General features: G+C 48.0%; 1 protein-coding gene across 14 annotated transcripts in view; it reads right to left on the reverse strand.

Moving 5' to 3' along the window:
- LOC142888594 (membrane-associated guanylate kinase, WW and PDZ domain-containing protein 1-like) overlaps positions 1 to 13,400 on the reverse strand; it is a 79,636-nt gene that overhangs the window by 6,319 nt on the left and 59,917 nt on the right. For 11 of the 14 annotated variants that reach the window (XM_076027055.1, XM_076027054.1, XM_076027052.1 and 8 more), the window contains 8 exons: positions 12,371 to 12,405; positions 9,392 to 9,647; positions 6,987 to 7,078; positions 5,724 to 5,919; positions 4,551 to 4,853; positions 1,314 to 1,517; positions 291 to 375; positions 138 to 198 (listed from right to left, as the gene is read on the reverse strand). In XM_076027055.1, the coding sequence (XP_075883170.1) occupies positions 138 to 198; positions 291 to 375; positions 1,314 to 1,517; positions 4,551 to 4,853; positions 5,724 to 5,919; positions 6,987 to 7,078; positions 9,392 to 9,647; positions 12,371 to 12,405 (1,232 nt within the window). The remainder of the gene's footprint in view (positions 1 to 137; positions 199 to 290; positions 376 to 1,313; positions 1,518 to 4,550; positions 4,854 to 5,723; positions 5,920 to 6,986; positions 7,079 to 9,391; positions 9,648 to 12,370; positions 12,406 to 13,400) is intronic. The other 3 variants (XM_076027061.1, XM_076027051.1, XM_076027056.1) reach the window with 2 other exon arrangements.

Consider the following 13,400-nt stretch of genomic DNA (forward strand, 5'->3'; position numbering starts at 1 on the left):
TGTAAAGACACTTTTGAATGATTCCAAAAAGTAAAAAAAACAAAACAAAACAGCATGTTCATGATTTGAATAAAATCGTTTTTATCTGTATTCACGAAGGTGAGCAAAGCCACGGCTGCACTTCCGCTCAGTTTTACCTGCGTCATCTGAGTTTGTGATGGCGGCGGGGGAGGCGCTCCTTTCGATTTTGAATTGTTCCTTTCAAAGAAAAACACAACAAAAAGCAACATTAATTCACACTCTCTTATTCATCCCACTCTTTCTGCAGAGGTGATCATGCGTGCACCCACCGTGACTCTGACTGGTGAGGTGTGTGCGTGGTGGTGATGGTTGCTATCTTCTCCGCATTAGTCAGCAGAGAAGCATTGGAAGATTCTGGAATTAGAAAAACAAGGATTAATTTTGGGGGGCAAAAAGGCAAAACTAAAAAGAAGTGCTTTCCTTGTCATGTCTGTCACCACAACAATACTTTTTAAAAAAAAAGAAGGAAAGAAAAAAAAGGGCTGTCCACCAGAGTGCAGCGCCCACAGGCCTCACTATTCAACCTGATGCTAACTGCCTTTGATGTTGTCATCTGCCATTTGCTCATTGGGCAACACTTGCCCCAACTTCAAACAGAAAGAAAGAAAGAAAAAGAACTGAAACAGCATCTTGTGACTTGCATCATTTGGTTCCCCGTGCTTGTCTAAGAGGGAGAAAAAAAACCCAAAACAAATACCCTGCAGGACTGCATTTTCTTTTTTCTTTTTTTTTTTTTTTGCAAACAGAAGCACAACTACATCCAACAGCAGCCGGGTTCATTTATCCCATCTTGCTCAACATTCTGGAATCTCTAAATAAAGATGCACAGAGGTACCTAAGCACATCTGTCTAGTTCTTTAAGATGCGAACGTATGAATGTCAAGACAAACAACTGACATCTTTCTCATTTTACAAAGCGATGACATCTTTTACCGCGCACCCCCGTATTCACTGTGCACGCACACATGAAACGCACAACTCGCTTTCAGTTTTGCTTTGACTGACAGGCTTTATTGTAATGTACTCTCTTTGGAGGACTTGCGATTTAGCCGACTGTCATCCGTCTTACCGCGCTTGACATATTTTACCCCGAAATGTGAAGCCCGGGTTTTGCAAACTGCTTATGCTGCTCCGTGAGTCAGTTCCATTTCCTTTTCCCAAACTAAACCGAGGGGATTAACACCAGCGGGATGGATGAATCACCGCCGTGCAGAGTTTCTCTTGCCCCCCTTCCCCTCCTCTCCTCTCCCCCAACACAAGTCACATCCTGCTGCGCTCAGACGGCAACTCACCATCACCCGGTATGATCCTGAGCGAGACGGTGTTGCCAGCCTCCTTGATCAGGTTGACGATGTCCGAGTGGGACTTGTTGGTGATGGAGCAGCAGTTCACCGCCAGTATCCGGTCCCCGACCTTCAGCTTCCCGCAGCGGTCCGCCGGGCTGCCCTCGATGATGCGCCCTATTTTGTGGGGCATGGCCACACATGCATTTCCAGCTTTGTGTGTTAAAAATGTTTGTGTGTGTGTGTGTGTGTGTGTGTGTGTGTGTGTGTGTGTGTGTGTGTGTGTGTGTGTGTGTGGGTACACAGTGCAGGTGTGTTTAGAAGCATTGTTGATTGATGATCAAATTGATTGCGTTGATTGGTTTGTTGCAAGAAAAGCATGAGGGGGAAGAAAAAAAAGAGGACAAAAGCAGGTGAAAGGTTAGTTTTGTGAATCACCACATTCAAATTGAAGTGCATTTTTGAACGTTTGGAGAAGAAACAGCAACTTCAAGTGGTTACATTTCAGATTGCAGCGTCTTGCACTCTCCCTCCCCCTCTTGAGCTTGCCAGCAAGCTACGGTGACCTGCACACCCAAACCTAGACCCCTCATCCATCTTCTTTGAGGGTTTATTTGCAACATAAGCAGTCACTCTAATTACAAAACGCACTGTCAGACGTCCTGGATTGTCCATGCAAGTTTCCTTTAAATATATATTTAAGAACTGTTTTAGGGGTAGGAAAACCATGTTACTTTCATTAATGTATTTATAGGCATTATATTACCAATATCTAAATCTAAAAAAAAAAAAAAAATGTAAGTCCTCACAGGTAGGAATACAACGTAACGCCCACCGGCCCTCTATGCTTCTAGCATATTGATCAATAAGCTGTGAATCATGTGCCACAGGTCGGAGCCCGCGGCGGCCAACATGCTTGACAGCTTTTCAATAGACTGGCCACAGCATCGCCACTGGAGCTCCAAGCCACAGATCAATGAGGACACGACTGCCACTGTAGACAGGGAGGGCGATCAGGTCACTGAGCTGCTGGAAGGTGCACAACTTAGCCAAGACCACGTTCAGGATACCTGGGGAGGAGCTGCTGTGGGAACCTGAGTGACAGCGTTCGTCACATCCTGATGTCTCGTTTACGCACGAGGCCTTAGAATAGACCTTCGCGTCTTCTAATGCTCCTTATTGTCGTCATTGTCATCTTTCCATCGAGCGCTTTTTGTGTATTTATTCAAGATGTTTGCCTTTGACTTTGCTGCAACATTAGCGCGACTAAAAAGGTGCGGTCGCTCGCGTCCCATCACAAACTGCTGTACAACTTAGACGGTAAGTGTTTTAAATAGCCGGCACTAATCCTGTGTCTTAATGGCTCGAGGTGGCGACCGGTGGACTTAATGGGGGGGGGGATAAAAAACATGCATTTATGATTTATGAGCGATGGAATCAGTTGAAACCACTTTGTTCTTCCAAAGGCTTGGAGGAGAGAAAAAAAAAAAAGACATGTAGCGCTCCTGGAAGCATCAGAAAGACCATGGCAAGTCTTTGATTCCCCACCACCACCACCACCACCCTCCCCTTCCCCCCGCCCCCTTTTCCATCAGGTTCCAGCCCATCGTCTACATGGTTGGAATCCATTAGGAGAGAGACGCTTTCGGCACGATCCCAGATCACTACATTAAAGCGAAAAGTCCATTCATCTCATCGTCCCAAGAGGGATCGTGATGGAGCAGAGGAAGAAAGTGCAGCAGCAGCAGCGGTGGCAGCGGAGCGAGACGTTCACAAAGACTTCAAGACGTTTAGACAAGGTTGTTGCCTGGCACCACCGCTGGTGTCTCTATAAATAACGCCTTCATTATTGTCACTGCTTTTTCGCCAAGCGCCACCATTCACCGAATTGATGGAATGTTCCCTGGGCGGTCAGCGTGGCCTACACCTCATCCATTCTCAGGGTTTTTGGTTTGTTTTTTTCCCTAATCCGGTGACACGTCATGTACATCATCATAATGGCTTACTAAACAAGGGACCTTGGCACGACATTGTCGATGGAGATTCATCTAATGGAGCTTAATGCCAAGTTTGTTTAAGCTGGGGAGGGGGTCTAGGACTCTTCATCGATGCCTCAGTCATTTTAATACAACCTATTATCTCGCTCCGCTGCGATACTTAAGTGGCATCGACGGCTGATGGAGTGTGTCAGGGGGGACTTTGGTGACCCCCGAGGGGTAGCTGAGAGGCCTGGACCTGTGATTGGTGGCTCTTCTGATAAAGCCAGGTCCAGCCTGAAACAGAGGATGGGTACTTCAAACTGTCCCTACTGGGCAGAAGGGCATCAAATGGACCATCTTACACCCTCGAAACTCAACAGGAATGAATAGCATGAGAGAGTAGCTGTGTTTCCATTACAGTTTTTCGCAAGTACAATTACGATTTCGAAGTATTTATATCGAATGGTGCTAAGCGCATATGCCACAATTCTCCTAAAATCTTGTCCCCGTGAGAATTCTTGTAATTCTTGCGAGACGCAATTCTCGTAAAAATCTCGTCCCGCGAGATTTATGAGAATTATGTTTGCTTTTTGTTTATTTACGTTTGCTGTCAAGAATGGTGGTTATATTTTTCTCTTTGATTACTTGTAAAAAAAAAATATTCCGTTTCCTCCTCCATCCAAACACAATGCGCCATTTTCACTTGAAGTGAACTGGTCACATGTGACCCTGTACGTCACACGTCCGCTGACATGTAAATGTGAAAAATTACGCTTTTGCAATATACCTCTATATCCGTCTATATCTAGAGCCGTCTGAAAAACCACCAGAGTGCGTAAAAACCTTTTATCGATATTTGAGAGGTTTTTCAAAGTTTAGGCGTTTACATTACCAATTTTTTCAGCTGTGGACACCTGAAACCCTTTTCTATCAAACTATCATGTTGGCAGTGTTTCAGAGTGTTTAGGTGAAGGGCCATGTAGTGATCCTGCTGAACGCAAGTTTTACTTGATAGATTTAAAATTTATAGGCAAGTTCGGAACCGCAATCATTTCAATTCAAACAATACCCAACCCGACTGGTGAAGACGTCAAATCAAAGCATTTAAGTCCAACAGAGTGCGGCTACACACACACACACACACACACACACACACACACACACACACACACACACACACACACACACACACACACACACTTTCATTTCAAACCGAATCACAGGCCCAGTCAGTCCCAACCTTCCGCCCCAGTTTGTTCCCGCTTACTGAAGGTGGTGCCGGCGTCGGGCCTGGAGACCGACGACACGATGACGAAGCCGAAGCCCTCGTTTTCGCCCCGCTGGATCTCCACGTCGTACGGCTGCAGGGAGGCGGGCACCACCGCGCTGCCGCTGCCCCCTCCGCCGCCGCTCCCGATGCCGCTGGTGGAGCCGCTGCCAGAGCTGACGGTGTTGAGCGAGTTCTGGCTGCCTTGCGGGGTCCGCTTGCCCTCCGTCAGGCTGGGCGCCTGGGTGCTGCTGTGGTGGGAGGAGGCCGGCGACGGAGGCACGTCGCCTTCGCCTTTGGACACTGTGAGCAGGAAGAGAAGGCAGCAGTCAGCTTTTCCCCCTCCGACTCAGTGGCGTGTGTTTGATGGCAAGGCAGAGGCGGGAAGTAACGACGTGCACTTTGGTACTGTACTTTATACTTTTACTCTCTCCATTTGTAGACAATATCTATACTTTCTGCTTCCAACACTGAAAAAATGTGCTCGTTACTTTTGAAAAAAGGGTTTAAAATATTCAACTTCGGTGAAAAGTAATTTACTTATAGTTGCTGTTGCTTGAAGTGGAGCTCTTTGGACTCTGCTGTTGTGTACGTTCAGAATAAAACTGGCTCATATTTTACAGAGAGATTATTGTGGAGTACCTCAGCTTTGGGGTCGCACGATTTTAGTGCAGAGAAAAATAGAAATGTAGAAAATAACATTGCGTGTCATTATTAAAAGTGTCACCATCCAATAATGGCTCACTGGTCAGAACTATTACTAGGACAGTACAGGTACTACCCAGAAAATTAGAATATCCTGAAAAGGTTGTTGTATTTCTGCAATTCAACTTAAAAGGTGAATTTGACATATAATATAAACAAATAATATGCAAATCAATATATTTCAAGTTTTTATTTCTTTGGATTTTGCTGCTCAGGTCTTGCAGCTTAAAAAAAAAACTCTAATTCAAAAACTCAGAAAATGTGTGAGTGGGTTTGTGGTTTTAATAAGCTGAAAATCTTAATCAGCAAAGTGCTGAACTGCTTGAGATATGTCAATTTGCGTGTAATAAAATTTGTTGTTTCATCCTTTATGCTAAATTGCCAAAATAAAACAACTTTTACTTGATGTTCTAATTTTTCGGGTAGTACCTGCATATTGGAAATCGCCAAGGGGATTTAGTTAGTTACCTCCGTATCCGGTGCTTTTGCGCCTGACGGTCAGGTTGACGTGGCCCTGTTTGGCTGCCTGCTGCATCAGCTGCACCACCAGCTGGTGAGACTTGCCCACCACCGCTGTGCCATCCACGCAGATGAGCTCGTCGCCTGACCGCAGCCGACCGTCCTCATCCGCCGCCCCATACTTTACGATGTGCCCGATGTAGATCTGTAAAAAAAAAACAACAACAATTTATCCATTTAAAGGTCGAGTGTGTAATATCTGGAGAAGCTACAGTGACGTCAAGTGGTTACATTTTAGATTGCAGCGCTCTTTCGCTAACTCTCCCTCTCCCAAGCTTGCCAGTGAGCTACAGTGGCCTTCACACACACAATTCTGGATACCTTGTCTATCTATTTCTTTGTTGGTTTATTTGATGACCTTACATGCAAAACACGCCGTCAGGCAGCTGGATTGTCCACACCGGGCTTCCTTGGAAATATTATGTTGCAAGATGGCAACTAATTGGTAGCAACACCCTTCCTCTAAGTATATTCTTATATGTAAATAATTTTCCCACTGCAAGTACACTTTTAATAATGTATTTATGGGCACTATATTAAGGACTTACAAATATAAAAATCATTAATCAGGTCAAATTTTACATCCTGGACCTTCCCATGTTGCATTACTTGGAGGTGCTTGTGGTCGACATTCGCAGGAACCAAAAGAAAGACGATGCAGCCTTCTGGGTCCATGCAGAGCCTTGCATGCTTTAAGCATTGTGTGGGAGTCTACACATGGCTCTTACAGAAACAGGCGCCGAACTACCACCACCACCACCCCACACATTTTTTTTTTTTGTTGGCACAAACAACAAGTGAAAATCCCCATGGGCTGGACCTGGAGTCCTCTACCATTTTATTTTCCTCCACTTCTCAATATCTGCCCTCCATGTTCCCTTAAGCTCCCTCTTTTCAAAACAGACAGGCGGTGGATGAGGCCTTTGCTTTCTCCTAACAAGCCGTCTGTGCGAGTCTCCAGAGATCAAGAGCTCGCGGTAGAAGAAGACTGATGTCTTAGGACTCCACGCTACTCCGGCTGAAAGGCGTACCGTATGGAAAAGCGAGCGCAAGAGGCTGGAGAGGGAGAGAGTGAGTGCACTGACTAACTAAACAGTTACGCAACTGTGAAGGACAGTTCCGAGCGATGGCGTTAAGGCGGCGTCGGCGTGCACATGCCATTCATCGTGGCGATGAACTATTCATGGAGTTCTGAGGTGGAGGGATACTTACAGGCTCCCCAGGCTCGTTTCCTCCCAGGATGCGGAAGCCGAAGCCCGTGTCCTTCCGCCAGAGGAAAATGTCCTGCTCCTGGCAATCTGGCACTGGAATAGAAGAGGAACCGGTGAGAGGAGCCCAGCCACGCTGCGCCACACCTTCAGGTCCGACACGCTCTTCGTTACTGACCCCGTCGGTGGAAACGCAGGCCCGTCGCTAAATGCTTGCCGCCCTGAATGAAACTTTAAACCTCAGCTCTCAAGTAAAGAAGTGGGCGTCAGCAGAACTAGGGAGTTAAATCCTTCAAACTTGTATCCTAACGTTTACCCACATTTTTTCAGCTATGCAGTAAGACCCCCCCACCACCACCACTACTACTACTGCGCAGAAGGACACAGGGAAATTGTGTCATCCCGGTTTGCCCACAGGCTGCCAGTCTGCACGGGCTGCTTCTTCTTGCTCTGCCTGCTGTCAGCACGGCTGCCACGCAAGGACAGCAGCGAGGCCATTAGACTGAACCTCTCCCTTGATAACCAGCTTGGTGGGAATGGAACCGGCCAGAAGTTGGTAATAACCCTCTGCCTGCAATCAAAGCAGGTAAACCAATGTTGCGTAAACTAAAGCGGCCCTCTTTCCTTCTACATTTAGTGCTGTTAAAACAAACGCTGCTCTGTTACAGTGGGTGCGTGCATGAAATCTAGGCCTGTCTGTCACGCTGGCCTCCTCTCTGGCTTTGCGTCTTCCCTCCTCTCGACAAAAGCTTAAGAAGTGGTGGAGGAGGGGCTGTGACTCCTTCAGGGGTTATCAAACAGATATACCAATCAACAGCAGCTGGAGGAAGCCCACTCCCGGCTGAGTTAATATTTAATCAGCAGCAGTCCTAGATTCTACACGCTGCCACAATTATTAAGCGACGGCGCGATACGAGGCGCGTCCGCCTCTTAGCTGGCGAAAAACAAAAAAAACAAAAAACAAAAACAAGATGATAGACCTAATCCCTCCTTAATCACCCAGCGGCCTTTCACGCCGCTGACGTGCGGTTGTGTTTTTTTCTTCCTTTGTCACGGCAGACTGGTAAAATATGTAAATTAGAGCCGGAATAATCATATTAGCACATTTTTTGGGGAGGACTCTCCCGCTTTCTCACCGTTATTCTGTTATTAGGCACCGAGAGGAAGTGGGTTGTGCAGCGTCTGTCTATGCATAATGTAAGAATGAGCCACGACTGCAAATGATACTGAGAGAGGCCGTCTGCATCACTGTGCCCCACTTTTGTGTTTTCGAGTTTCCCCAGCATCCTAAAATCCAAACCCATAAGCTGTTAAGTTCTTCTGATGTGATCCTCTGAGTTAAAAGGAACCTATATTCTTTTCCTCCATCTCGTACGCACTCCATCAAGCATTAGCAACCGCTCGTGTGTGTCCAAGGGCATTTCACTCTTGGAGGCACCTTTTGTCGCCACGGTCGTTTGTGACTAAGCGAGCGGCACACGGTTGTTTAGCAAACATGGAGAGAGGCAGACAGACATAAACCCCCCCTCCTTTTTTTTTTTTTTTTTTTTTTTTTCCAATGGTCATGACACTATTAGCTGCTGACTGAGATCAGAATCACACCCGCCAAAACTCTGTGCTGAGGGGTCTCATTCCAAATGGCGAGGCAGAATAACTGCTTTTAGTCTTCAGAAGGCAGTGCGGAGAGAAGTCGTTTGAAATAATCCTACCCATCTCCCATGGTTCTCTCATAGCACCATGTTAGCTTAGCTTAGCATTCAGACTGATAACCAGAGGCGTCACTTAAACAGGAAGTCCACTATTTGCACAATAATCTTTGATAAAAAAATATCAATGTCCTCTCTCAGTACACATTCGACAAACATGCTCCAAATGTCATGAAATTTGACACACATGGATACACGTCCTAATTTTCTAATTATGATGATAATAATTGGTCCCAACAGCGCCACCAACGGAAATGAAAACAACCTAACAAGCTAACCTGCGCAAAATTTATTACCATACAATATTTAAATCCCTCCCTCTCCGAAGCCTTTTACTCAAACTCCAGTATACAAAACTCTCCTGTCACACATCACAACCTTCCCTAAAAAATAAACAGGAAGTGCACTACTTGCATAACTTGCTTTCACATATGATGAATGAGACCTTTTTCAGTACATGTTTAACCCACTAAACATGCTTCATCGAATTAGCCACACAGGTCCAGACAGGTGAAACATTTCGCAAACATGAGGAGTGAACCCACTAGGCGCTACAGCACCACCTACACAAACAAAAGCAGCCAACCAGATCCGTGTGAAGATAAATCACTCGTTTGTCTCCAACCTTGGAAACTGCTGTTAAATCGCTTAGGAAAAAAAAAATAAATAAAATAAAATTAAGAAAAATGCAAATGATACTCACGTCTGCTCTCATACATGCTCCTGGACTGTGCCCAGATCTTAAATGGGTCTGGCTTCTTCTGAAGGGTGAGGGTGCCATCTGCAGGGTCCTGAGGGGGCAAGCCAGGCAGAGGTTGGTTGGGGGCAGCGGGAGTGGGAACCACGCCCTCACTGGGCATGACAGAGGGTGGGTGGCTCGGGGAGTCAGTGTGGGTGCTGCGATGGCTGCACACACTGTGCTGGGAGCTGGTCTGGCTGTCTTTCCTCTCTAACTGGTGCTGGGCGGGCAGAAAACGGAGAGGCGTAAGTGCGTAAGGTATGGAGGTGGACGCGTGCGTGCGCAGTGGAGGGAAAAAAAAAAAGCAGCACGAGAGGTGGCGGTCGGGGGAGAGAGAGAGGGAGAAAAAGTGGGAGTGAGTCAGTGATGAGCACGAGGTGGTGGAAGAGAGAGGAGTGAAAAGGGTGTCGATGGAGGACAAAGAGAGAGAAAAAGCGTCCAAGGTCGCTTTTTCTTTTTTTCTTAACGTTGCAGAAGCACACCTCTCAATAATAAAAAAAAAAGAAAAAAGAAGAGAGAAACAGCTGCTTGACTGTGAGCGAAAAATTCTTGGTTTCCATGGTTGCACATAGAAATGTGACGGATCTCTAATAGGCAAATATATAGGCTAGAGTCCTTCTCGTGGACTGCATTTGGTTGGCGTTTGGAATCTTCAAATACGATCCTCTTCTGTCTTTTGCGACGCTCGTGTGTTTTGAATAATTAACTTGTTAAAAGATGAGCTTCGATGCAACATTCCAGGGGAGAGAAGGAAAGAAAACAGGCAAGCAGACCAACAGCCAAAGGTTCATCCGCTGCCTTCAGACCTGGACGTTTGGACTTTTTTTCTTTTTTTTTGAGGGGGGGGGGATTTGATGCTAATATCTGCCAAAGGGACTGAAAGGAAAATGTCCACACATCAGTTCATCACCTAAAGCCCAGGCTCAGCTTCCTTTTTTTTTTTCTCCCAGCGAGACACTCGATGGCTTGAAATATGAATATCCTGCCACGGATTCCGTTTAAGTTAAAGAGGACAGACTGTGAGCGTGGTGAGAACCGTCACGTGTTTGAGGCGGCGATTTGCGCATGCAGCGACATTATGTACCGTCACTGGACAATGCCCACTAAATGTTAATGAACTCGTTTGCTCAGTGGTGGTTAAGACCTTTCTTCTCTTCGAGGCCACCAAGGACGTGCAGGGAACTGGTTTGTTTGCGGTGCACAACATGCAAGAGCGGATTTATTTCTGTCCATTTCCACGATTTTAAGAGCAAAAAAAAGGAGGTAAGACCGTTTATTTCCATTTTAAACCGTGTAATCCAATATTATAATATTAAAGGATGCCGTTCTTCCTCTCCTGCCTCGTCTAAACACTGTGACATTTACAATGTTCAGACAAGGCCGGCACAGGGTTGACATCTTTTATCTTATCACTGTGCACAAGATGAAGACTTCAATATCTCAGTAATGCCCCTCGTGAAGGGCAGCAGGCATGTCACAACGGACTTAGATTAAATAGCTGGTGCTATCAGGCTAAGGTTGCACGCTCTTTTTTTTTTTTTGTTGCATATGTTCCTTTCCTGTGAGCATTTTCTGTGTGCTTTTTTTCTTCTTTTTTTGCCTCCCAACTGGAGGCGAAACGGTCGTTCCAAGCTGACACCAAGTTGCATGCAGCGTGACATTTCACTGACATAATACAGAGTGGGGTGGTGGTGGTGGTGCTGGTGGGGGGACTGGCTTTTCCTCACTGTAAAACTAATCCAAAGCGACAGTCAGGCAGAGCCATTCGACCCCTTTAACAGGGCCCGCCCCTCCTCCATACCAGAGGACCATGTGACCTAAATAGGTAACACCCACGGCCCAGACAATTTTAAAAACTAATCCTAAATCTAAAATCTAGCCGGCCTTGGGTTGGGTTGGGTTGGGTTGGGTTGGGTTGGGTTGGGTAGGGGGGATGGAGGGGGCATTAAGCGCCAGTCTCCAAAAATCATACAGGACAAGGGCTTCTTGTTGTTGTTTTGTTGGAATTTTCAGACCCTGACCTTGGAGGAGAGCGAGCACGACAAACGTCCTCCGCGTCTCTCACTCTCTCCCGGGGTGAATTAGGGTTTGAGTAAATTAAGGCAGCGGTGGCATTTCATCCGAGCATCTATTGATTTTTTTTCCCACCCCTTCCTCCCCCCCCACTTTTTACATCAGGTTAAGTTGGGGGGAAAAAAAGAAATGAGTCGGCATCTGCTCTCGAAACCCTTCGGAACAAACAGGCGCGTGCCTGCCGAGACCTTCGCTAACGAGGCTGATCTCCCAGCGTCTTCACACCCCCTCCGACACCCCTCCCCTCCTGTCGATCGCAGCCTCGGGGGCGCATTTCCATCAAAGTGACAATATCTGCAGCCTCTCTCTCTCCCGTGTCACTTTGTTTCCAGCCACAACTTCCACATCACTTCCAGTGATTCACTCCTCGGCACCTCCCGCTCATCGCCGCTGCCTCTCAAACCACCGCGTCCCTTTTTCTTCCCCCCTATCTTTTTTTTTCTCCCCTCGCCTGCCGCCCGTCTCGCCGCTCTGCCCAGGCTGTGCCTGATCACTCACACGACGGCAAGCGTGGCAGGACGCAAAGAGACGCGGGGCAGGAAGTGCTACAAAGGAGGAACGACGACGGGCAGGGGCGAAGCCCCCGCGGGGGGGCGTGACAAACAAAGAAAAAGTCGCAGAAGTGAGGAGGAGGAGGAGGAGGAGGAGGAGGAGGAAGAAGAGCAGGGACGGAGGCAGCTGGGCGGGTTGTAAATATGGATGGAGGGAAGAAACAATCAAAGAAAAGACTCTGGAGGCGCGTGTCGGCGTGTCTGGTCGACTATAAGCTTCTTTTGATAATGAGAGCTAACATGCACAAACAAAAGAAGGGAGGGTGGTGGTGGTGGTGGTGGTGGTGGTGGTGGGGGGGGGGGTGATCAGAGTACTCACCACCAGCTTTGGACTCCTCTTGGCTGGCACCACTCCTGCAAAGCAGCGGCAGAGAGACAGAGAGAGCATTAATGACCTGCTGTGCTCGTCCCCCCCTCTGGTCCTCTTTGATCAGCAGCTTCGCCAGGACGCAGAACCCAGGAAGCCCCGCTCGCTGCTGCTGCTGCTGCTGCTGCTGCAGAGGAGAGCGCGACTGGGGCCGGCCGGCCGGCTGGGTCTCTCTCCTCCTCCTCTTCCTCCTCCTCCTCCTCCTCCTCCTCCTCCTCCTCCTTCTACTCCTCTCTGTTGCTTTCCCTCTCTGAGCGGCGCTGCTAATCCAAGTGATCTCCTCCCCCTTCGCGCTCCGCTCTCCACCCCGCGCTATGAGGAGAGGAGCTCCCGATCCGTCCGCATTAGTCAGGCTGACTTATGCTGCTGCTGCTGCTGCATCCCGAGGCTGCTGGTGCGAGAGCTACAGGTCCCCATCAGCTGCACCCAACCTCCTTCCTCCTCCTCCTCCTCCTCCTCCTCCTCCACCTCCACCACCAACTGCCCTTCCCAGCAAGTCTTGACTCGCCAGTTTCCGGTGGGGTTTTTTTTTTGTGGTTGTTGTTCTAGTCGAGATTTCCCGCAGAATCTCAACGCGTCCCCGCCGTGAAGCAGCTCGGCAGCTCGAGCGCCGTCATATCAAGGAGGAGCCGGAGCTTCTGCCGCGCATCTTCTGAGGAGCCGCTTCCTCTTCCCCTCCGCTGCCTCTCGCTTTGCTCAAAAGCTTTACACCACCAGCTTGATCTTCTCTCCCTCTCTCTCCCTCTCTCTTTCCCTCCCCCTGGTATCCATACGTACGCCGTGCCGCTCTCCCTCTCTCTGCTGCCCCCCCCCCCCCACACACACACACACCGAAAAAAGATCAATCTCATTTGTGCTAATGAAATATTAATACTCGGAGCCCGTTATCAGGGGAGACGATTCGCAGCAGACCAGTGGAGGGAATCATCGCCGCTCCCTCGTTAACGGCTGCTGTACACACAGGCGCACTTTTCCCACATTC

The sequence above is a fragment of the Nelusetta ayraudi genome, unplaced genomic scaffold, assembly GCF_046127955.1.
Source record: "Nelusetta ayraudi isolate G7.1 ecotype Tasmania unplaced genomic scaffold, CSIRO-AGI_Nayr_v1 ptg000019l, whole genome shotgun sequence".
Classification (NCBI taxonomy): domain Eukaryota; kingdom Metazoa; phylum Chordata; class Actinopteri; order Tetraodontiformes; family Monacanthidae; genus Nelusetta; species Nelusetta ayraudi.